Source organism: Fukomys damarensis, unplaced genomic scaffold (genome assembly GCF_012274545.1).
Source record: "Fukomys damarensis isolate Sample0158 unplaced genomic scaffold, DMR_v1.0_HiC HiC_scaffold_31, whole genome shotgun sequence".
NCBI classification, from domain to species: Eukaryota; Metazoa; Chordata; class Mammalia; order Rodentia; family Bathyergidae; genus Fukomys; species Fukomys damarensis.
This window is the reverse complement of record NW_022900943.1, coordinates 620,899-647,128: the sequence shown is the minus strand read 5'-3', so window position 1 is coordinate 647,128 and position 26,230 is coordinate 620,899. Positions and strand designations below refer to the sequence as shown.

Genomic DNA, 26,230 nt, shown 5'->3' with positions numbered 1-26,230 from the left:
TATATTTTATATATATATATATATATTTTTTTTTGCTTTAGGGTCTTGTAATTTACCCAGGCTGGGCTTGAACTTGTGATCCTCCTGCCTCAGCTCTCCAAATAGCTAGGCTCATGACCATGCACCATCACACAGTGTGATTTTGAAGCAAGAAATGAAGCTAAGCTTCAGTTTCTAGTAGGTGTTAGGGTTTGCTACTGGGTGTGAAACAAAATCAGGTGCCAGATCCTAGGGAGGATGTATAGAAACACTTGGGAACAGGAAGTAGAAGGTAAGAAACTAAACAGACAGAAGAGTAAGGAAGATAGCAGTATTGGTGGGCAGAAGGTGGGTTTTTAGAAACTATAATCAGATTTTTTCCTCCTGTTTTTGAGGGGCAGGACCAATCAATTAGGTGTCTAGAATAGACCCTTGAGTCATAGTCTTGATAACTTTATAAAATTAGCTGAATTTTATTATTACTACAATTATTTTTCCCTTTTGCGGTGCTGGGATTAAACCCAGGGTCTTACACAATACCAACCAAGCAGTCCATCACTGAGCTGCATCCCAAGCCCATCTTAAAGTAATTGATGGTATTCATCAGCTTTGTACAAGCCATGCAAACAAAAGGAAAAAAATTGTCAAAATATAATAGATCCCCTTTATATGCAGTTTTGCTTTCTGTGATTTCAACTGTGGTCTGAAAATATTAAATGGAAGATTTCAGAAGTACAGTCTTGTGTGATTTAAATTGCATGCCATTCTGTGTAGTGTGATGATATCTCATGCTGTCTTACTGTGTCCTAGTTGGGACCCAAATCATCTTTGTCCAGCATATCAACCCTCACTTTCTATGCACCTTTAGTCACACACTGTGTTCACTCGTCGGATTTGCAGCCTCATAGTTCCTGTGTGTAGTAGGGTTCAGTGCTATCTGTGGTTTTCCACATCTGCAGGGGTTCTTGGAATGTATCCCCTGATGATAAGGGGGGACTACGCTATGGGCTTAAAATCCTCAGGTTGATGGTTTTCATAGCTTAATTTGTAGGAGGAAGAAACTAAGTAAATGTCATTGATAGCTGCCGTAGTTGCTAAAATATTTCAAAGAAAAGGAATCCTAGATTTTGTGTCTGTTAAATAGTCCTTAATGTGAATGAAATACACATTTTTATCAGCCTGCTGATGACATTGCTCATGTCAGCTAGTTTTAAGAATGTACTCTATGGGATAGGGATGTAGCTCAGTGTCACCATGCGTGCCTCACAGGTGCAAGGTCGAGTTAAAAAAAACAAGACAAAAAACGAATGTACTCTATATAGCCCTACCTTCCATCAGATTGCTACCCTTGAGTTCTTCCTATGTGGAAATTTGGTAGTCAGCAGCACTCATAGTCAATCTCTATGATCTTCCAACCCTCTCTCCCTACCCCTGTCCTCCATCTTCCAACTACACTATGTAATCAGTTCTGATCACTCCTTTTGCTGGGTTTCTGTAGCACTTGTTCACATAATTAGATTTTCTTTTGTTTTTCACATTGTGGCTTTCATTTGATATTTGACTTTAGGTGCTTTTATGATATATAGTATATGGTTTCATATCCTGGGGAAACTGAGAAGGAAAGTTGAAAGCTCAAAAGACTTCATCTATATGCTGCCCTTTTATTATTTCTGGGGTACAATTTATAGATTTATTTCCTTGGATATATTTTTATAGGGCTGAAACACCTTGGCAAATAATATTGATAATTGCTTGTATTAAACAAATGCTTTGATTCTTGTGGAGTTTAAAGACCATTAAAATTCTCTTTCTGATTTAAATTTAGATGGACAAAAATGACATAATGACAGGTTGGAGATAAATCTTTAAAAGTTAAACACTTCTTTTGTATTATGTGATTCATAGATCATATGTTTTGTTTTTTTGGTACTGGGGATCGAGCTGGGGTCCTTGTGCTTGCGAGGCAGGTGGTGGAACCACTGAGCTAAATCCCTGGCCCTATGGATCATATATATTTGTTTGTTTGTTTGTTTTTTGAGACAGGGTCTCACTATGTAGTTGAGACTGACCTGGAACTCACTTTGTAGCCCAGGCTGGTCTCAAATTCACAGCAATCCTTTTGCTTTAGCTTCGGGAGTGCTGGGATTACAGGCATGAGCCACCACGCCCGGCCCTATGGATCATACTTTGAACAGTTTACTTTTAGTAAGAATGGTGTGATAAAAAGTAACATATAAATTGTTGTCCTTTAATGTGTAAAATGCCAAAAGAAAGTTGGGATTAAAAATAAAATAGGACACAATCTACATTGCCAGTGTTAAAGCAAGCAAGCATGTGTACTCTTTTTAAAAAGTTCTACAAGAGAATATAAGGTATTTTGTATGTTGAAAGGCCAAATGGTTGTGATTAACCTTGAAATATGACTCCAGTCGATGAACGACACTTGAATTTGTAGCCCAAGGATAGCAAATCAAGGATGATATAAAATCCTATTGCAGCTTTGCAAGTAGTATTGAGAATGCTTACTGGCCATTTGTAGGAAGAATTTTTAAAATGTATTCTCTACCATGTGTCCCTGATATTAAGGCTATCTTTTGTTAGCTTAGGTAGTTGATGTTTATACTTTGGTGATTTTGACAAAAACAGCGCTCTTTAACCACAGTGGCCCACCTCCTGAGGACAAGGTCATCTTTTTGGATGGCTCAACTTCTCTGCTAAAATAAAGCTATTAGCCTAACTAACGGCTCATCTAGACTAAAGCCATATAGGAAATCAGACAGTGCAGCCCCGAATTTTCCTCTATAGTTCTATCGCTGTTGACATTTGAGTAAATTTTTTTTTTTTTTTTGTGGTACTGGGGATCGAACTCAGGACCTTGCACTAGCGAGGCAGGCAGCACCACTGAGCTAAATCCCTGGCCTGAGTAAGTTATTTTTGATACATCTATAACCAAGGGCTTCTCTTTGATACTGTAAAGTGTGTCTTCTCTTCAGTCTTAGTAGGTTATAAGAATACTTTATCTGGACCATATTACCTGAATTACATTTTATTCATGGCTTTGACTAGTGTTTGTTTAAAAAAGAAGTAACTAAAGATTTCTTTTTGCTTATTTTATTGAGAATATTGCCTATTGTATCATTCTTTATGCCTCATACAAATCCCATTGTGACAAATTTCTTTCTGATTAGAAAATAATGAAAACATTTGTTTTCTTTGATAAAGCATAGTTTTCTATAAAATAATAAAAGAGACAAGTGTAGGGTCCTGAGTTCAATCCCTGGTACCAAAAAAGAAAAAAGAAAAAATAAATTATTTTTTTATATATTTACCCTGGCTTCCTAGAAGTACAGCCAAATTTGAACATTGATTGTAGCGACTGTCAAGAAACTTCACAAATTAAATTAAAAATAAGCATTATGTAAACTCAGAGGAAGCAGTATGGTAATTTGTGTGTCATCTACAATTGCTTTTGTGCTGCAATGGCATATTCAAGTAGTAGTTGTCTGGCCTTTTACAGAAAATGGTTTCCAATCCTCAAGCGGTAGTCATATGATAGTATAAGTCAGTGATAGTGACACAAAGTCATTGCCATTAAATGTGGCTATTTTGCAGAGCCTAACTAACCAAAGATGTAGTATAAAAGGAATATAGTCTTTAAATAGTGGAAACAAATAGGGAAGGACATTCTACATGGGAGAGAAATGTACAAATATAATTCCTTATGAATGAGCAGATTTTGAGCTTGTGGGGCCATTTTGAAAACTATTTTAGCTAGATTGGAATTACAGGGATGAAAGTGAAGTTGAATGGGTAGCTGTTGATGGAGGGCTTAAAGCTAGGCATTGGGATTTGCGTCTAACAGGCAATTGAAAACCCACTATGAATTCTTCAGGAAATGATATGGTGGAAATAGTATTTCAGGACAGTTATTCTGACAGCCATTATGGAGGAGATCAAGCATGGAGAGCCCCAGGACTAAACAGCTGCTGGAATGACCTGGCGTAAGAATGAAGATGACAGGTCCCGAGCAGAAAGGAAAAGTGATGCCAACGCTGAGAAAGAAAGCAGCTGACATTGACTGACTGGATTGAGAGAATGGCAGTGAAGGAAATCGTAAGAAGAAAACCCAGAAAGTAAGAAGCTCATTGGGAAGAATTTTAAAGAGGGAATATGTTTTGTGTCTGACATCCCCAGTCTGGTGGTTTAGAACCCCAGGCGAGAAAGTATGGAAGTGTTTAGACATCTGAACTAGATGGAGGCTGGTGGCAGTGGGACAATGATTACAAAGGGATGACAGTACCAGACAAAGGCTGGGTGCCTTCAGGATGGGAGCTGGAACTTGGGAAGCAGAGTGACCCGTGAAAAGGAGGAGTTAGTAGAACAGTGTTTCTTGCTTCCTAGAGAACTTTCTACCTGATACCTAAAACTGAACTACCCAAAATGGAATTTCTAGTCTTTCCCACAAAACTTGTTTCTTCATCTCCATTGACAGCAAATGCATTCTTCCATTGTAGTAAAAAAATGCCTATGTTGTGTAGGAAGTAATATATAAAACGCTCAAAAGAATTGAGATTAATAATAAAATTGGTCAGATTAAAACCTTGGGAGTCATCCTTGAGTCCTTTCTTCTATACTGTCATGGAACGCATGTTCTCTCTCTTGAGGCAGCCAGAATCTGACACTTCTTGCCTCAACTGATTCTATGAAAAATTTTTTTTTGTACCGGGGGTCAAACTCGGGCCCTTACACTTACGAAGCAAGTGGCGGAACCACTGAGCTAAATCCCAGGCCCTGATTCTATTAAATTTTATCCCTTCTTTCTTCAGTAGCTTCCCATATCCCTCAGGGAAATGCACCAGCCCTTCCAGTGGCCTACAGACCTTTTGTGGTCTGACTTCTCATGATCTCTCTGGCCTGCTTTACCACCCTTCTTCATAGTGCTCTGTGGTTACTTTTACTTCCTTATTCTTCCTAAAATATATCTGAAGCATTTTCTTAGCTTAAGGCTTTTGTGCTCCCTTTTCCTATTCTTGTGACCCACTTCCCCCAGATATCTCTGATATTACTTAGGCTAACTCACTTCCTTTCCTCCTTTTATCTTTGTCCAAATGCCAAACTGTCTAGAGAAGAATGATCCTGACTTAGCTATTTTAAAGTAGAAAGTATGTTCTTTCCCACTTGTTATCTTTTTTCCGATTGCTTTTTTCCTAAGCACTTATTACCATCTAATATATTACATTTTATATATAGTATTATTAATTTAGTGTATCTCCCCACTAGACCAAAACCTTCATGAGAGCAGAGATTTTTGTCTACTTTATTTACTGATGTAGTCCCAAGTGTCTAGAACAGTGTCTATGTACAGAAGAGATATCTAATACGTGTTTGTTGAATGAATATAAGACACTAAGATATGAATATATGTCTTCATAGAATCCTCCTACCACTCCTCTTCCACAAAATCTCTTTTTCCTGGGTTTCCCAAGGAGATACTTTGGGAAATTCTGTTATGGTGTATTATGGAATTCCAAGAAAATTGTGATCAGCACAATTGGCAAGTTGAAGAAATACTGACTCGGTTAAGTTACTGAGTAGGCATGGATAGGGTTTGTGATCTTAAAACAAGCTGTTTCAATGCTCTCCCATGTTAAATTGAAGGAAGTAAAGGTGGATTTAGATCTTGAAAAAAGCCAGGGTAAATTGCTCATTAGGGGGTTTAGCTTTAGATGAAAGGGAGAAAAGTAGTTAAGGAAAGATGCTGAAGGTTCAGCACAAAGTACTTTGGTTTTGAGATCAAGGGAGCTTGGTTTTGTCTTTTGTTCTTTTGTAAGGTAACCTAGAATATTATTCAGTTTGTATTAACATCAATGAAGACTGAGTAACTATAGAAAGGTTTATTTAGCTCACAGTTCTGGAAGTTCAAGGGCCTGCATCTGATGATGGTCTTGCTAGCAGAGTTCTAAGGTAGCACAGGGCATTCATTATATGGCGAGAGCGAGAGCGAGAGAGCTAGAGAGTGTCTTTGGGCCTTTTTCCTTCTTATAGAGCTCCTGATACTCAGTTGTGAGAGTTTTGTTCTGATGACCTTATCTAATCCTAACCACCTGCCCAAGACCCTACCTGTATTTCAATTGAGTTTCCACTCACTGAATAGCTTACAGTCGTGATTAAATTTCAACACATGAACCCTCCAGGATTCATTCAACCACAGCCTAACCATAATGCCTAGTATATTGTATTGACATAAATTTTATTTTTTAATTATATTTTTAAAAATAGGTGATCTGCAGTACCTGTTTTTCAAAGTAGTGTAATTTGGCCTATTCAGAGCTGCATGGATATTGAAGAAACTAGGTTCCATGACTTCACTTCATCATCTGATTTCCTTCACTGCCTTTGTGTGTGTGTGTGTGTGTGTGTGTGTGTGTGAGAGAGAGAGAGAGAGAGAGAGAGAGAGAGAGAGTGTTTTGGGACCCTGAATGGGAGGTGTGATGTAAATATTAAAAATTGGTGCTACTTGTTTTTTTGTGGGGTGAGGCAAGCACTCTTTTACTTTTTTTGGTGGTGGTACTGGGGATCGAATTCAGGACCTTGCACTTGCGAGGCAAGCAGTGGCACCACTGAACGAAATCCCTGGCCCACTAAGCACTCTATTTGATGTGTGAGTGAAAGGTCATTTCTGCACTTCCTGAAAAAAGTTCACCTAGATGTCACACTTGTCATTAGCAGCTGGGTTAGTGCTTAAATGATATTTTGTACAAAAATAAGGCACAGCTCCATGATAGTTTGACTTTACCTTATAAGTTGTGATCCATCAAAGGAAATTTTTAGTTGAAATGTGTTGTTGAATTTTTGGATATCTTTAAAAATAATCTGGTGTGAATTAAACTGTTTCAGGATTGACTCATGGGAAAAACCAAAAACTGTTGGATATTTTTTAGTTGATTGCATGACATTTGAATTCTGAAGTGGTTAACAGTGAAAATTATGCCAAGGATTATGCCACAGACCCCTATCCCTTATTTCCATTGTAATCTTTGGGACAAATTACATTCATATTATTTGAGGAATAATCGGTTTGAACTCCCAATTCAAACTAGATGTAGCACTAACATTATTCTTTTGTTTTGGTTACAGAAGCTGCATACCTACATGTAAGAGAAGCAAAAATGTCAGATGATATCAAGAAAAGGTTTGATTTTCCAAATTGTCTTATCCAGTCACAGGTAATTTCATTTATTTATTTATACTTCATGGCAACAAATGAATTTTTATTCTTCTGCATGCTTCTATAGAGGTGTATTTTGCTAAACAATTTTCATAATAGTTAATTTGAAAAAATATATTTGAAGTAGGAAGGCAAATACTTGAAATTGACCAATCTAAGTTCTGTTTATTATCATACTTGTAGCGATACTAAAACCTTGAATAATTAGCAGGCTCCTGAATGTTTTTTTTCCCTATAATTAATTATTAGGAATAGAGGTAGATGGTTATACATCCACAGAATATGAGTGATTAGTATTTAAAGAGATATATTTTATTGTTGTACAATTCAAGAATAATAGATTTTTATAATAATGATATTTAATAATCAAAGTATCCTAGATTAAAGAATTTGATCTATGAAATAGGAAATTTTGGCAGTTGTTTTAGAGAGAATTTCAATAAGATAAGTAGGGTTTTCTGGGACGTAGCTCAGTGGCAATGCGCTTGCCTCGCAAGCACAAGGCGCTAAATTTGCTTTGCAGTACTGCAAAAAGGAGAGAGAGAGAGAGAGAGAGAGAGAGAGAGAAGCTTTTCTGATTGGCCATTGTCTAGTTAGCTGTGTTCTGGTTAATCAAGGTGTCATGATGCTTTATTAACTTTTCCTGCGAGAGTAGAGCTAAAAAGCCGGCAGAGGCCAGGTAAAGACTAAACAGTGAACAGCATTTTGGATACTTGGAACAGTTTGCTTCAGAAGATGCCTGCTGTTGGAATGGACTTAGCTGGGCAGTGGGGGAACCTTTCCATGAGGAATAGGACACTCCTTATGCAAGATTCCCTTTTGCCTGGCTGGGGTGGACTTGTGGCCTCCTCTCTGCAGCACAGGTCCTACTGTGAAGAACAAGAGGAAGGCTTAGAGGTCACTCCACAGTTTTTACTCTTCCGTGCCTGCAGTCCCTCTTTGGCATATCATAGACAATCAAGACTAACTATATGTATTACTTTAACTAAATGAAGAGTGTGTATGTTCTGTTAGATGGAGAATGTCTTTAAATTCTGTTATAGAAAATTTAAGTAGCAGTGTAGGCTGATTTATCCTTGTTTTGTATTTTCAGATCAATTCAGACTAATATCTCTAATTTATTTGAAGATTAATTGAAAATTAAATAGACAGTGAACCTCATGGGAAGTAGAGGGATAACATTAAATTCATTTTCATTTAGTCTTTTTTGTATATATGAAGCATAGCTTTTCGGGGGGTTTCTCCTGTTTTTATATTTGTTTTATTAGTCTTTTGTGATTGCCCCCTGTTCTCTGTGAATCATGTACTGTTTAATGTTCTTTTGTAATCACTGCTTAGTTTTACCACTATAGTTTATAGTTCATTGATTTTTTTTTTTTGATACCTGGGATCGAAATGAGGTCCTTGCACTTGCAAGGCAGGTGGCTGAACCACTGAGCTAAATCTCCGGCCTTCGTAGTTCATTGATTCACACACCTTTTTTTTTTTTTACATTTTAGCCTCTGTAGTTGAATTGCATGTAGTAATTGATGACAATAATTGAAGTACAGTTGGTCCTACCTGCACACTGAAGAACTTGGTCATGCTTTCCTAATGTCTCTAAAACAGCTCTTTCCTTTATGACATTAGAATTTCAAATGATAAAAAAAATTGTATGTCAGATATCAATAAAGTGATATCAATGAAATATAAAATATCAGTGAAATATGATATATTTTGAAAGGCAAGAACTCAAAACTATTCACTGGTCCTCAGTTCTTTTACTTATCCTTTTGTTAGAAGATAAGAGAGTAAGTTGAACTCAAGTTAGTGTTTATGTAAGTGAGTGACTTGTTTTATAAAACTGAGAGCTTCAAGCATTGATGTCTTAAATCATTTCCAAGGTCCATTGCACGTGTGCACACACTCAGAAAGAGTGGGCACTGCTTCTTTTTGTTTTGCTTTTTATTTTTTTTTGAGACAGGATCTCACTATGTAGCCCAGGCTGGACTTGAACTCACTATGTAGCCCAGGCTGGCCTCCTCGAACTCATGGCGATCCTCCTGCCTCAGCCTCCCGAGTGCTCAGATTACAGTGTGTGTCGCCACACCCAGCTTGTGCGCTGGGTTTTTATTTGAGCTTCTCTGAAGACTGCAAGACTGACAGTTATTTTCATCTCTATCACACATGACCACCAATGCAGCATGGACAGTTGATGCATTGATGTTTTCCCCAACTATGCACAGAGTAATTTATTTACCACCCTGTTGGCTCTCAGACACAGAGCAGGGTTGTGCTGCAGACTTATGAGTATGAAGCAGAGGTGGTAATAGTATATGTAATCAATACTCCTGTAAGAGTTTTGGGCTCTTTGATTTAGTATGGGAAGTATAGGAAAATTTAGAGGCTTAGGATATTGCGAGCTTATAGAAGGGCTAACATCTCAGAAAATGACAGTAAATTAAAATGATAGGGTCTAATGAAGGGAGAATGGCACTACTGGAGAAGAGATCTATTGGATCAGCTCACAGCCCTAAAATGGGGATGAACTTTTTTCTCCATCTTTATTAAAGGCGTATTGAAATGTGATATATTTCGTTTTGTTAGGAAGATGATATTAACACCTGCGTTTTCTCTTTTGTTTCATGGTTTACTAGATTAAGCAGTCTCAAATCATCTTCTAATACTAAGTGATAGCAATTTGAACTGAAAACCTAGCAATTTTCTTAACGTCGAAGAGCTATAGTTTGCTTACTGATAATGTGGGTTAATAATGCTTATCTGAAGAGATGTACTGAAGATTAAAAGTTACATAAGTGGAGTGCCTAATTCAGCACCTTCTGCAGAGTGCCACTTATGAATAAGAAATTTATTTATTCTAAACTGACTACTTGACCTATTCCTACTCATGTTACGTAATACTGATGCACATGCACTATGTGGAAAGAATGTGCTCATTAATTTTGTTTTTCAGGCTGTGGGTCATCTTATTGCTGCAGTCCTAAAGGAAAATAGTTTTTCAGAAAAGATCCACCAATCCACAAACCAGGTCTGTGTTTAGTTCTCCGCTTGAATTCTATTCGGATATTGCTCCAGCTGGATCACAGATGCAGTTGTCTTGTTTCTTTCATTGTTTGGGTCACCGTAGAAATGATTTTGTAGTCAGAGAACTTTATTGCTTTTTTTTTTTTCATTTATTTTCTCTATCCACCCCCCCCTCCTTTCCCTCTTCTTTTCCCTCTCCCCGCCCCCTTTTCTGATTTGCAGTTTTTAGTTTTTGCTGGGGGTGGAACTCTAGGCCTCATGCAGGCTTGACAAGCACTCTACCTGCAACTCCAGCCCTACAACATTCTTTTAACATTTAACACACTCCAGGAATGAGACATGGGAGGAGTGAAGGAGAGTATTTTTATGACTACTAGTGAAAAATAACGAGTCATATGTGGAAAGGAATGGTTTAGAGAAAGTTGATGGAAGTACCTTTGAGGAATATTTTTGGTTTTCAAAGAAAATGAACATAGTAGTTATATTCTCATGCTTCTTCAGGTCAGCCCCAAATGTAAGTTATAAGTCACATGGGTCATGCATTGACATTGAGATGGGGAGGAAAACTTCCATCCTGCACACAGGGTGGGCGAATGTCCAGTGCTGAAGTAATGCCTGGGACACTGAGACATCAGCTCCATCAGCATTCTCTCTTTGGACGTGCTGGTTTAGAAACTGTTTAGGAGAGGTGCTGTGGGTGCAATGTACTGAGCCACATGAGCAATGGAAATAAGCTTTCCGTTTTTTTCCCCCATAACAGAAATAAGTGTATTTTCTTTTTCTCACATTCTTTTGGATTAGACGCTCTAGGTCGTATTTCTTCCTAGATTCTGCTGACACGTGGAAGTGAGTGTAGGGCCACGCTTCACTGATTGGCATTGATGTAGTACCTGTATGTAGTTGCATAAATTAGGTTTTCTCAGAACCTTGATCCTAATCCTGCTGATAATCACATTATATACTTTGAGAAGATCTAGTGGTTTTAGTTAAACTGCTGGGATTTATTGAATGTCAAATACTTGTAACTAAATGTTTTCTCTTCCATTAATAAACGAATGCTTACTTCCATGAGGACACAGGATTCCCTCAGGCAACAGTTTGTCTGCCCATCTATCTGCCTGCCTGCATGTCTGTCTAGTTTTTCTGGGTTAGTAATGGAGTAGTGACATTTAGAGCCATTTGATACTGTCTATACAAGTGAATACAATTTACTGCTGAATAGAAAGAGAACATATAAATATTTTCCTGTAGTGTGATTACACATTATCTGTTTTGTTCTTTTTATGTCCAGTGCCTAAGACAGAAAAGAGCCAGCTACAGAGGGAAAGTGGGAATAATATCTTGTTGGTTTTCATACTTTTGGGAAACTGGGCATCTTCATCTCTCCCCAGTTATGTATTGCCCTAATAAATTGTGTCCAGAGGATGGAAAAAATAGCTTAATTTTGAGTTATTTTTGTTTTTTTAGATAAATCCATGTGTAAATCTAAATGGACTTCACTCACAGTACATTCAAATATAGGTTTGTTGTTATCAGTGAAGCCTTTTGGGGGATCATGAGTTCCTGATGAAATTATAAAAGCTAGCTTCCCTGCTTTTGTAGACTTTTTAAAAAATAAAAATTTAAATTTGCCTAAGTGCCCTTTTGGTGTTTTTCTACCAAAGAAGACAGATTCACAATGTGGGGGAAAAAGTCACAGTGTCTTTCTTGGGCAAAACAGTTCTTCTAGGCTTTTTGCTGGTTGCTGTGGAGCAGATCACTGGCACCCTGCCTGCATTAGACTTGACCAAATTTGCCAGAGCATGGTGGGTGGTGGTGAGGTGCATCAGGTAAGTAGGTTGCTGATAGAACAAGAACATTTTCTGAAAATATGATTGCCATTTGTGGCATGAAGCATAGATAATATTGAGAGTTCATTGTAGACTAAGCTACAGACAGGTATTGTTGGTGTTGGGTTAAATTGCTCGGTTAAAGCCTCTGCCTGTGGAATGCTGTGTTGCTTGAACTTGGGTTATGCTCCTGCCTACAGCCAGCCTGAACACCAGGTGAGAGGGTTACTGTATCAGCACACAGTCATCTCCTCTTGGAAATTTGGCTTTCATTTATTCATTCTAGAAACAGAGTGCCCGTGGGATCCTGTTGTAAGGAGGGCTAGCTGTCTCACTGTGAATAGATTAAAAGACTGATGAATGGCTGTGTTTTGAGTGTGTTTGCCACTCATCAGAAATGTCCTTTAATCACTGGTCTGATTGCAGACTCCTGCTTTGGACTTGCTGTGGGAGGAGTGTTGCAGTGACAATGTAGTGGTTCGAACAGCCTGCTGCGAGGCTTTGGTGGCACTTGTTGCTCAGGATCACGCAGAGTTCAGCTATGTTCTCAATGGGATACTCAACCTGATTCCATCGACCAGGTACTCTTTCCTCCATGTTTGATCAAATTCACTAATTCCTTGTTAAGATTCAGCGTTTATCCCCCTTCCTTAAAGAATGGTCCTGCATGCTCTCATTTTGCCTGCTTTAGATCATTAAGGCTTCTGGACTTCTCCCTGTTTCCCCAGCCCTCACCCAGCCTCCTTTTCCACTTCTTTCTCTGTGGGTGAACTTGTTCTCCCAGTGTTTCTACTCCCTAGTTTTGTACTATCATAGACCTAAATGCTTAACTTCTTTTCTGCCTTCAGTGGCAAAGGAGAACCATTATAATTGTCAGTCTGTGGAAGATGCCTTTCTGGGCCTTTCTTCATAAATCCTGTTCTGTCCCCTCCGAGCATCTCTTTGCAAATTTTTGGAATCTTGGCTTTCCTTTTAATATTGCTTATAGTTAATGAGTCCAAACCTGTAACATGGTTTGTTCTCACACCAGCTCTGTTCTCCTGTTCAAGCTGTGTTTCCTGCCCTGAGTGCTCTGCTTGGACACAGGGGACTGTCACTCTCCCACCTCTGCATTGAGTGCCTGCCACTTTACTTTAGCTGTCCTTGGGTCCCCTCAGACACCTGCTTTCCTGCCCAGTGCATCCCTCTTCTCAGCTGAACTATATTTTAACCTGCATTTTGGTATCTGCCATACTCTTTGATGTTTAGTAGATAGCCAGATATTTCTAAATAAGAGTATTTGATCATAGCTAAAAATTTACTTTCTTTCTAAACACATGCACACACACACACACACACAAACACACACACACGATACTTTTAGAAGGATCATATGTGTGCCTATTAAAGTGATTTTTGTTTGTTTGTTTTGTTTTTTTTTGAGAAGGTTCTCACTATGTAGTTTAGGCTGGTCTTAGACTCACTATGCAGCCCAGGCTGGGCTCAGACTCTCATAGCAGTCCTCTTGCCGCAGCTTCCCTAGTGCCAGGATTATAGGTGTGTGCCACCATGTCTGGCACATGCCGATTTTTGATGAAGATCTTTTCAAAGTTAAGATTTTATCTCTCTCACTTATTGTTGACCTTACTTAAGCAGTCCACCTACATTCTGCCCATCTCTTATTTGTCAGGTGCAGGTGACAGTATTTATTCCCCTTAAGTAGTTTAATTTCACCTTAAAACCTATAAACATAGAGTCTACTTACATTGTATAGTTGTACTATGTATATAAGAGTATCAGCAGTGAAGCGGACCAGGCCAGTGTCGCTCTTCTATGTATTTAAAGGATAATTAGATCAGAGTAGAGGATCATCTGAAGAAATTATGTTGGAGTGGGGTATTATTCACACATAATATAAATGCATCATCACCGATGTAAACTATACAGTTTTAGCTTTGGTAATAGTGAATCGCAGGCCAGGGATTTAGCTCAGTGGTTGTGCTGCCTGCCTTGCAAGTGAAAGGTCCTGAGTTTGATCTCTGGTACCCCCCCAAAAGTGAATTGAATGCCATCTGTTTATAATTGTTAGTAACCTTATAGGCAGTATATTCATGTCAGTTATATGAGGCACAGTCTGTGCTACACCATCTCTGTTTTCTCCATAGAGGCAAAACTATTACTTATTTTATTTTTTTGGTACCGGGGATTGAACTTGGGTCCATTGTGCTTTCAAGGCAAGTGCTGGAACCACTGAGCTAAATTCCTGGCCCATGGCAAAACTGTTACTAGGTTACTGTGTCTGGTGGTGCATGCCTGTAATCCCAACACTCAGGAGGCTCAGACAGAAGGATTGCCACAAGTTTGAAGCCAGTCTAGGCTACAAAGTAAGTTCAAGGCCAGCCTGAACTATATAGCAAGACCCTGTCTCCAAACAAAAACCATCACCAGGCCTTGTGTTTTTATTTTTTTTTTGGTACTGGGAAGCAAACTCAGGACCTTGCACTTGTGAGGTGGCAGGCTGTAGCACCACTCAGCTACATCCCCAGCCCTAGGACTTGTCTTTTTAAAGGTATTCTATGTATTTATAGCTGAAAATTTTTATATATATATATATATTCATTCCTATTCAAAAACAAATAGTAGTGTACTACACAAGTATCCTTTATTTTGCATTTTTCATTCAAAAATATATGTTGAGCTCATTACATAAAATATATAGCTTCCTAATTTCTTCTCGTTGTATCATAGTCCATCATATATATGAGTCATAATTATGGATTCCCTGTTGTTTGTAATCTTTTACAAGAATAGACAAGTACTTCAAAGAATAATCTTATGTATAAGGGCGATTACTGGTTTTCAATTTTTTAGAAATACAGCCAAGATATAGGAAAAGTTTCTTGAATTTTGCAGTAAGTAAATATAGGAATTTTAACAATGGAAGGATACTTTTTAAATAAAGTTTCTTATCGAGAAAGTTCATGTAGTCTTAACCATTAGCCATAGGGAGACTGAGAGTAGACCCTGACGCTATCCAATTTAACATTTTGTTTGTTTTTTGGGGATAAAGTCTCACTGAATGGGCAGGTTGGCCTTAAATTCCTGTGCTTAAGCCGTCTTCTAATCTCTACTCTTCACTATTGGAACTACAAGCAGGTACCACTGTGCCTGGCTTCCAATTTAATTTTTACATTAGTTTGATAATAAAATGTGTCACATAGTGCCAAGCTTTGTTGTTGCCAGTAGAGGGAATTATTGTCGGAAAATAGAATTTTAGCTTTATTTCAAATAGCAGAGCCTTGAGGTTTGTAACAGTTATAAAGACTAAACTTTGTAGTGTTTATGTATTTTTATAAAAGCAAAAATGATAATCAAATTCAAGAAACACAAGCCAATTAAAAACAGGAGCCCCAGACAACTACCTCCTCCAGATACTGCTCAGGGAATCTTTTGAAATAAAACCATCTCTATCCTTGAGATCTAAAAGCAGAAATGACGTTGGCTGAGTCACTTTGAGTTTTCAGTTTCCACTATTTAAATTTCTACTTGTCTGTGGATTTCTGTTTTTAAAATAGAGGTTTAGCGGAATCTAGAGGCATCTTGGGAACTGAGCCATTATTGCTTTTCTTTGATGTAGAAAAATGACTCTAAAACTTCATTTTTCCATCTTGCCTATCTGCTAACCTAACATTCCTCTGGAACCTAGAAGGAGATGGAGTGGGGACTGAGAAAGCCAACTGTGAGCAGAAGCCTTCTCCAGGATAGACAGAGGAGGTGGCTCACGGAGGTTTCTCAGCATTTCAGCAGAAAGTTTCAAAGAAAAACAGAGAAGTGGGTGAAGTCAGCTTCCAGCTGTGTAACCCTCTCCTGGGCCCTTGACAGGTCCTGTCTGTAAAATGCCCTGAAAGCATGTGTGAAAGTCCCCTCCTAACTGAACCCAGCCCACAGTTTGTGATTGGTTTAGAGCCTACTTTGTTGTATAGTCTAACTCTGAAAAAGACTTGACTTGTGCAGTCCCCTGGTTGTCTGAACTCCAGGGAGGGACTGGGAAAGTGTCTGGCTCTGCTTGAGAGACTGTTCTCTTCAAAGGAACAATTTGATGTCCTAGTGTGTTCTCGGTTCAAAGCCCAGGCAACATGAAACAACTGTAAACTAGTTTTTATAGCTTCTGTAAACAGAGAAATGGATTTAAGAGCTCTAAAATATTCTTTTAATCAGTAAGGAAATTTGAAACGAATTTTTTTTTTTCCTGGGGTGGGTGAAGGAAAGGAGACCACAGAGGATATACAATAAGGAAATTATTATCACCCGTTGTATGTGAATTTTGAAATTAACCAAAACTGTAATTAAAGCAAATGATACATCATTGTAGTATATACTTTTCTTGTCCTTTGAGAAATTGTTTGTTTTAAATTTAAATTGTTTTTGGTTTTGTTTTTATACTGAATTTGTCCTAAGATAAAGATTCCCAGAGAAGGAGTTTCTTGTCTTTTCTTTCTTTAGGTTTTTTCTTCCTTGATTGTCCCTGCTCCCAGAATGCTCATGCAGCCATTGTTATCGTTGCTTAGTAACAGGGTGGTGAATAAGATCTTACTCTCCTGTGGAACCAGGTATTCAGTTTTCCATATTGAGGTGTCATGACAGCCTGTAATTTCAGCTCACTTCCTCCCACCCTTCCTTTTTTAAAAAATGTGCTTGGTATGAAGGTTATGAACTAGGCTGGCATTTTTACTTGTGTGCCTTTTGTGCTTCCATACAGGGAAGGGATATGTGGTTGATGTATTTTGGGAATGTAAAAACTGGGATATGAAGGTTCCTGAAGACTACTTTTTAATGAAATCTTGCATAGGACATTAACAATTACCATAGAGGGTCTTTTTTTTGTTGTTTCATTTTGTTTTGTTTTTTTGGTCCAGGGATTGAACTCAGGGCCTTGTACTTGCAAGGCAGGCGTGGTGCCACTAAGCTAAATCCCCAGTCCCATAGTGGGTCCTTTTAAAGCTGTTGGGTCAGTGAATCTTTGATCATGGATTGATAAGGGTCCAATGACTACAAATGATTTAAAAGTATGTGAAAATGCAGCATAATTTAGCAAGAAATTTCTCATTTTTTTGGGACTTCTTTTTTGTTGATGACCATGTTCCTTGGAAAACTTGATCACTTTGTTATGTAGGAAATTGCTAGCAACCAGGGAGACACTCTGTTCATATCTTGTATTATTGATGCTTTTGTGTACTATTTAGCTTCTTCCTTTTATCCAGCAGGAAAAGAACTAAGGAAGGATGCCTTTGTGAGGGAAGATAGCATGCTTTAATCTTGTTTTTTTTTTTGAGTTTTCCAAGACAGAGTTTTGCTGTGTAGTCCGGGCTGGTCTTGAACTTACTATGTAGCTCAAGCTGGCCTCAAACTCATGGAAATCCTCCTGTCTCAGCTTCCCAAGTGCTGGGGTTACAGGCATGTACCACCATACCTGGCTAGAATGCTCTAATCTATAGCTGGAATATCAGACTCATGAATTTGGGATGATTTCAGAGTTTATATATACATTAATATCATTGCTCATTTAAATCTCACCAGAGAGTGTCAGAATTACCAGGCCATGCCTGTTTTTCCGTGCTGTCTTTTAACTATTTCTTTTAAGCCTATTACCTTGTTTCCAAATGTTCTCTTTTTATGTTTCTTCAGTACTTTTCTTTCTCTAAAATACTAGAATCTTTTCAACAAAAAAGTGATTACAGCTACTTATCACCTAGGACATTCTGCCCTATTTCTTTTTGTTTAGTGATCTGACTAAAAGCTTTGTCACAAAATCTTCATTTTAAGAGTCTTATGTTAAGATGTTTCTAGGTGATTTAAGAACAGTGGCTCATGAACATGTTACTTTTATAATGGAAAAATGGTTCAGAAGAAATCTGGCTATTTTCTGTTACTTAGAAGACCAGTGACTATGTAGAACTTTCTTAAGCAAAAGCTCAGTAACATCTCTTAGATTTTGTTTTTAAACAAGCTTTTTTTTTTTCCTTCGGTACTGGGGATTGAACTGAGGACACTGGGCTTGTGAGGCAGGCACCACTCCACTGAGCTAAATCTCCAGCCCTAAACAAGCATTATTTTTGTCATTTATTTAAGCACGAGTTCCCTAGAACTGTTTTTTTATTTTCTTCCTATCTTTTTCTCTGTGCTTTCTCTTAATTTTATAATGAATTTAAACATGATTTGATTATTAATGTTTATTGGTCTCTTATTTGCTTACAGCCTATTGTGTTTCAGGTTGACAAAGTATCCTTTTCAGAGATCTTAAACCCTTTCTAGTTAAAAAGAGACTCGGCCACATTTAGAGTGTTTGTTTCATGTTATCCAGAGATCTCCTCTGTGCCCCTTTTTGGGATGTCATTTTCTTCATCCAAACCCTTTTTGTGTTCTACCCCTAGTCAAATAGAAATACTCCCTTGTCCCTTATTTGATATGTTTTGAAAGCAAAGTATTAAACATTATTTGTAGTCTTCCCAAAGGAAACTAAACTTACACGAGTTGTATTTAGTGTTGTAATCAAGCAAACCCCAAACAAAAGAAACCTGATACATGTTATTCATGTGTACAATAGCCATCATGCCATAGACTTCCTAGTGAAAATCAATTTGCTTGAGTGGTTTTAATTAGTATAATTTGTACAGCCTGAATAAAACCTTTCTTTTTCCTGTTTGTTCTGTATATCTTTTGAGGGGGGTACGGGGGTTTGAATTTAGGACCTTGCACTTGCAAGGCAGGTGCAGGGCCACTGAGCTAAATTCCAGCCCTCTGTACATCATTGTTAACTTATACTCCCTCTCAGAATAGGATCTGGTTCTTGGCTTTTCTGCCCAATGAAAACTGAGGTTTCTTTTTGCATTTTCTTTTGCAACTGTGATTGTGAGTGAGTGCTGACATTTCGTTCACTCTCAGAGTTATTAATAAATTTAGTTTTTCCAAGGAAGGATATCTTACAGCTAATCTTTATTGAAGAGCTTTTGGCAGCATATTCCAGAGCATATTAGGGTCCTTTGGGTTGTCAGTTACAGGAATTCACTGGAACTAGTTTAAGTGTCAAAAGATAATTGTTTTTCCTCCTCCCCCCTTCCCTCCCCTCCCTTATTCCTCTCCTGTTTTCCTTTCCTCCTCCTTTCATTTTTTTAAAAAAAATTTTAACAAAGGGGTTAAAACAAGGCAGTCAGTTATGCCATATAATGTGAGAATAGGAATACTCCTGGGTCTCAAAAGCACATGGGTACTGGCTGTGTCATTCTTTCTTGCTGCGGTCTGACTTTCTGTTACCTTCTTCTCAGGGCAGCCCCTGCTTCTGGGTTACTGTCTCATTATATAGAGACAGCCAAACTGAGACCAAAGTTTCTTGGCCTTGATTGCAGATTGCCAAGGGCAAGACCTGGAGTTGGATCAGTCACTGCCAGGAGCTATCAGTTTCCCAGGGCTCCTATAACAAATGATCATAGCTTGATGGTTTAATGCAACAGAAATGTATCTTTTAGAGTTCCGGAGGCTAGATGACTGTAACCAATCTGTTCTCTGCCTCTCTTCTAAATTCTTGGTGGCTTCTAATGATCTTTGGCATCCCTTGGTTGGTGGCTGCATAATTCCATTTTCTGCCTCTGAATTCTCATAGCACCTCTGTGTCTCTCTGTCTCAAATAAACGTGGTCTTTCTCTTTTTTCTGCTTGCTCTGCTCTCTTACCTTCCTCCCTCCCAGTCCACTCTCCTCCTCCTCTCTCCCCTCCCCTGCCCTCTCTCTCCTCTCTTTCTTTCTTGGCAGGGGACTTGCTGTGTAGTCCAGGTTAGTCATGCACTTGCTCTGTAGTGCAAGCTGGCCTGGAACTTGCAATGGTCCTCCTGCCTCAGTCTCCTGAGTGCTGGGATTACAGGTGTGCACCACCATGCCTGGCTGGTCTTTCTCTTTGGTGATGAACCTATGGCAGGCTGTTTGTATCATTGAAAGCTCTAAAAGGTTTGCTATCCCTGCCTTATAAGGATACCAATTAATTGGGCTTAAGACCCACTGAGGATGAGCTCATTTGTCAAGAACCCCTGTTCTGAATGAACTAATGTTCATGGGTAGTGCAGGCTGGGACTTAGATGTATCTTTTTGGCAGAAGAAGCTTAAGTCTGTACTGGCTGTTTCTTCATTGTGTGAACATATGTAGGTAGCTGTCTGAGTAGGAGTGACTATTCTCCAAATAGCGAGGAGAGCTGGATGTTTTTCCAGAGGAAGCCTTTATACTGACGTTGAAGGTGGGGGCCAGCCTTGACCGTGGAAATAGGTAACAGTTGTCTAGTTCAAGTCTAGCTTTGAAATGTAATTGTGCCTAAGCAGAAGTGATGGTTACTGGGTCTGTATTTCTCTAAGGGGTGGAGAAAGGAAAGATAATGTAATTGTTCCACGGGGATGGTAGGACACGTTTGTGTCTTCCATCCACTTCCTCCTTTGGAAAGTTTTTAAAAAAATTACAGATTTTCTTTCCAAATAGAAATAATGACGGAAATAACCACTGCTCTGGTTGCTGCAGAAGGGAGCTTAAGGAAGGAAAATAGTCTTTTTTGAATATTAGATATGAGCCTTGTGCTTCAGAGTATTATCTGAAATTTCTAACTTCATCTTCACAATAGCTTTGGGCAAGGGGTATGTGTGGTACTGTGTTTTTCCATTAGGAGACACATGGTATCTGACTGTCAGTGAAGATGTAAGTGGTGATATTAGTGGTTGTTGGTGTTCATTGACTAGAACAATGAATTAATTTGCTGACATTCTAATGCCACCATTTTCTTCACTTATTATTTGATGTACTATTAACAAAATCTTTCCAATATTTATTAATTGGTTTCCTAGAAGTACAATATATAAAGGAACAGCAAAATATATACATAATTCTTTATCTACTAAATCGTATAATAATGAGTTGTTATTTTTTAAGCATCCTTTCAGTGGTGACCAGTAGATTTTCTTTTATAAAAAATTATAAAGAGCTCAAGAATTTAAGCATAGTTGATGTATTTCAGTCTCTTTCTTAAAAATGTATATTTTTTTTGTATTGGGTATTGAACTCAGGATCTTGCACTTACTTATGAGGCAGGCAGCGGCACCACTGAGCTAAATCCTTGACCCTCTTCAAAACATTCTTTAGAGACTTGGTTATTTTCCTTCTGTTTTACTGGCTGTTTTTTTGGATCCACTCTTTAGAAGTAGTTTAGAGCGGTGAAGTACAGTTTCAGAACTCCTATTGTTATTCAATGATTTTCATGTATAACAAATTTGTTAAGATTGGAGGAAAGAATATAGTATCGTCCAGAAAGTGTTTGTTGTAGCTGCTCTATATCACCACAGGAAACATCCACTCTTTCTAAATCTCTCTCAGAAGAGTTATCTAGGCAGACAGGACGGGGTGATGGAAATAGCATGTGCCAAGTCCCTGCTGTGAGAGGAAGGATGGCTACAAAGAAGGCTGAAAAGATCGCTCAGTGTAAGGAGAGAACAGTTTGAGTTGGGGCTTGAGGTGAGGTCAGACAGTGCAGACCTAGGCGATCTAGAGGAATTGATTGAGTCTTTGTCTTGATGTAGAGGGGATCTATTGAAGTGTTTTTTTCTAGCAAGACCACTCTGGCTGCAAGATGAAGACAGTCAGAAGGTTGGTTTGTGGGTAGGCAGGGTGGAAACAGGAAGATTAATTTCTTCCTGCGACTATTGCTGTAGTTTGTGTGAGAGATGATAGATGCTTTTTCTAGAGCTGGAGGAAGTAGACTTGTGAAGTGTGCAGATTTGTAGCTGAAGCATTTCAGGTGGAAATGCCTGAAAGAGCCACCTCAAAGGTACGGGTTTGACTTCCCCACCAGGATCTAGGGAGCATTAGAAGACCAGGTGTGTGGGGAGAGCACAAGTTCATTTTTGGGTGTGTTGAATATGAAGCATGATTCACATGCTGAAGTGGGAATAGCTGGTGGCATCAGGATATGCCTTTTTTTGTTAATGATATTCTCTGAATGTGTTATGCTACAAATAAGTTAGGCATAATATCCAATCAGCTCTCTTGCCCTGATTAAAATCTGTACTTTGATTTGTTAATTATCCGTTCTTTGTACCTGTGCACCTCAAACTCAAACTCATGTAGGCTGCTTATCTAAAGGCTAATTTCAGTTTGTGAAAGTATTCCTCAAAAGTCTGCTTTCTTAAGTTAAACAACATCTTTTTCTTTCTGTGCTAACCTGTGGCTAAACATGATTCTGAAACAAAAGACAGAGTTATTTGTTTATTTAAATATTTGCTTATACTGTCTATCCAGGAGATCAAATTTAATCTATTTGTATTCAGAGAATCCCTTCTTAGATGAGTTATAAATACTGTTTTCCTTTTTTTGTGGTGATGGCGTAAACCAAGGGTCCTGTGCATGTTAGACAAATGCTCTGTGACTGAGCTACACCCCAGCTTTTTTTTAAGCTGTTAAAATTATGCATATTTTTGTGTTGTTATTGTTTATTAAGTAGGCCTTATTTTTGATTTTTTAAAAATGATAAACACAACTAAGAGGACAGCCATTTTGTAAATGATATTTAGAGACAGGAAAACCCATAGACTTAAAACTTTATATCTCATTTTAAAAGTTTACATACTTTCTGAAAACTCACACAATGGGATTTCTAGATTGTGAAAGCAGTAAGGGCTTAAGTAAGTGTGAAAGCAGTAAGTAAATAAAACTTCTTTTTGTCATCTTCATTTCCTTGTATTTTTTTAAAATTCACTTTATGATTGGGTCCTGCTGAAAAGTAGGAAGAGGCAGGACTGGAAAGCCCCAGTGGTATTAGAATGTGTGAGAAGTTCTTCTAAGTATTGGTGTTGGTTATCTCAGGCTGTAGTGATAGCTCAAGAACATGAAGTCAGATCCAGCCACATGGAGTTAGGGACTACATAAGTCCAGTGAAATTAGAATCCCATTTTGAAATGTGTAAAAAATTATTTGTATGTATGCACCCTCAAAACATTTAAAAATTGTTCTGAAACTTGCTTTTTTTTTTTTTTTTTTTTTTTTTTTTTTTTTGGTATCAGGGATCGAACTTGGGACCTTGGCGCTTTCAAGGCAGCTGGTGACACCACTGAGCTAAATCCCCAGCCCTGAAACTTGCTTTTTGATATTTACATGTGATAGGCCACTTTTCACTATTTATAAATCTGTTTGCATACTTTTTAAACAATTTGATGGACATATAAGTCACTTCAAGATTTAGTTATTATGAGTTTTTCTGCTTTAAACGTGCATATATGCAGATATCACTGTAATATGATGTCTTCAACTGTTTCACCAAGATACCTTAAAGGAGGATAGCTGGGTCAAGTGGAGTTTCTGTGTGTAGTTTTTGAGGAATCTCCATACTGATTGCCATAGTGCTTACACAGTTCTTCACCCTGCACCCCCTGTCACGAGCATTTGCTTTTTTGGCTTCCTTTTAATCTTAGGACAAAAAACTACAAGATTTGATAAGAAATCGTGAGAATAATATAAGTAATACTGTGTATCATTATCTTCAAAGTACTCATAGTACAAGACAAACTGAAAAGATTCTTACAGAAAAGAAACATAAAAGCACAATATTTTCTTTTCATTGAACTGAAATAAACTAGTAGTATAAATGAAATGCATACATTAAAATATTTGGAAGCACAGAATATGTGATGTGGGGAAGTGTTGAACTTCTCCCTGCTTTCTAGTTCTCTCTTGTCTAAGTTTTTTGAGTTCTTGATCATAGCCACTCTTTGTGGAGTAAGATGGAATCCTAGTGTTTTAATTTGCATTTCTCTTTGTCCAAAGATGTTGAACATTTTATTCATTCACTTATTGGTCATTTCTTCTTCTGATAAAGGTCTCCATTTCATTTGCCTATTCTTTAATTGGGTCTTTATTTTCGGGGTCTAAGTGTTTTGATTTCTTTATATATTCTAAATATTAGACCTATATCTGAGGAGTTGCTGACATAAGTTATTATTATTATTATTGATTGATTGATTGATTGATTGATTTTTTGTACTGGGGATTGAACTTGGGTCCTTGCGCTTGCAAGGCAGGCCACTGAACCCCTGAGCTAAATCCCCGGCCCTGACATAAATTATTTTTCCATTCTTTTTTTTTTTGTTTTGTTTTGTTTTTTTGAGACAGGTTCTTACTTTGTAGTATACGCTGGCTTGAACTCACTGTGTAGCCCAGGCTGCTGTCTAACTTGGGATGATCCTCCTGCTTCCGCCTCTTTGGTGCTGGGATTACAGGTGTTTACCACCATTTCTGGCTATTTTCTCATTCTATAGGTTATTTTTTCACTCTATTAGTTGTTTCCTTTGCTGTGTAGACGTTTGAAAATTTCATATAATCTCATTTGTTTATTTTTTAAAATGTTATTTCTTTTGCAGCTGGGGTTCTGTTCAGAAAGTCCTGCCCTTTGCTTGTTATCTTCAAGAGTTTTATCTATTTTATCTTTTAGTGTTTCTGTTTTTTAACATCTAGGTCTTTAATCCTTTTTTTTTTTTGGTACCAGGGATTGAACTCGGGTCTTTGCGATTGCAAGGCAGGCCACTGAACCGCTGAGCTAAATCCCCGGCCCTAATCCATTTTGATTTTATTTTAGCCTGACATGCATTGTCCTTTTTCTGAGACAGGGTCTCAGGATTCCAAAATAGCTCAGGCTGGCATTGAACTCACTATGGAGCCTGGGCTGGCATTGAACTTGTGTTGATCCTTCTGCCTCAGCCTCCTGAGTGCTGGGATTATAGGTGTGCTCTACTACACTTGGCTTTCCTAATGTATTATCTTTTAACTAGAGAACTTCTTTAAACATTTTTCAGAGAATGATGTCTGGAAGTATTTCTTTTGTCCTCATACATTACTTTGAAATTTATAAATGTTTCCCTTATAACTTTGTATACTGTTTTGTTCAGGTTTGTAGGATTCAGGTGAGGATTTTGATCCCGGCGGGGTGCAGTGGTGTGCATGTGTGGTCCCAGCTACCAAGGAGACTGCAATGAGACAATTGTCTGAGCCTAGGAATTCGAGCCCAGCCTTGGAAAATACTGTCTCAAAACACAGTGATGCCAAATTAAGAATGATGTCAGTCTGATAGTCTTCTGTTTTAAAAAAATCGACTTTGTTTTATAAAATCTGAGCATTTATAGGATTTTTTTTTTTTTTATGTTTGGCTTTGAGAAATGTCAGTAACAATTTCAGAAATCTTAGCTAGTACTTGGTAAATTTTTCAGTGTGAACACAAGTCCAATGAAAATATTTTCATATATAGACTCATCTTTTCTTTTTTTTTTTTCTGGTACCAGGGATCAAACTCAGGATCTTGTGCTTATGAAGCAGGCATTGTGCCACTGAGTTAAATCCCTGGCCCTCACAGCCTCATCTTTAAAGAAAAAAAACCATAATTTTTCTGGTATAGTTGCAAGGATATTATTATAAGCTTATAAAAATAACTGGTTACTTTATTAAAATGCTCTTATTCTTCAATATAATATAAAAGGTTGGCATATTAGATTTTAGGTTATATAGATGAGGATATTGAGATTTTTCAGTGTTAATTGGCCCAAGATTCGGTTAAAGGAGATTAAATAAAAATTAATCCAGGGCAGGGGATTTAGCTCAGTGGTTCTTCTGCCTGCCTCACAAGCGCAAGGACCCAAGATCACTCCCCGGTACCACAAACAAACAAACAAATTAATCCAAAGCTTTTGTAAATAAGGGAAAAGGGGTTGAAAGGAGGGTAGGGAAATGGGAAAAAATAATAATCAAGATATATCGTCGCTAGGTACAAATTTCCTATGAATGAGTGTGATCATTATGTATACGTGCAATGTACCAGTAAACTTAATTTAGTTAAAAAAAATTAGTCCACCCACTTGAAATTTTGAGATCAAAGTTAAAGAGTAAAACACTGGAGTTAATTTATCAGCCTCAGCGATTTTCTGAGCCCCTTGGAATTAAATATAAATGTGATTTTTTTGCTTTTCTTTGACATTCTACTGCTTTCACTGAGGGTTGGGAACTCATATTTAAGAATCACAGGTCTGTTTCTGTCCTCTCTAAAACTGTGGTCCTATGACAAATATATCTTAGGCAAGGAAAACTTATATATGTGTGTGTGTGTGTGTGTGTGTGTATATATATAT

General features: G+C 37.9%; 1 protein-coding gene across 2 annotated transcripts in view; it reads left to right on the top strand.

Moving 5' to 3' along the window:
- The first annotated feature begins 7,116 nt into the window (after positions 1-7,116).
- Focad (focadhesin) overlaps positions 7,117-26,230 on the top strand; it is a 268,590-nt gene continuing 249,476 nt past the window's right edge. For both annotated transcript variants that reach the window (XM_033757649.1, XM_033757648.1), the window contains exons 1-3: positions 7,117-7,205; positions 10,161-10,235; positions 12,487-12,641. In XM_033757649.1, the coding sequence (XP_033613540.1) occupies positions 7,149-7,205; positions 10,161-10,235; positions 12,487-12,641 (287 nt within the window). In that variant the 5' untranslated portion in view covers positions 7,117-7,148. The remainder of the gene's footprint in view (positions 7,206-10,160; positions 10,236-12,486; positions 12,642-26,230) is intronic.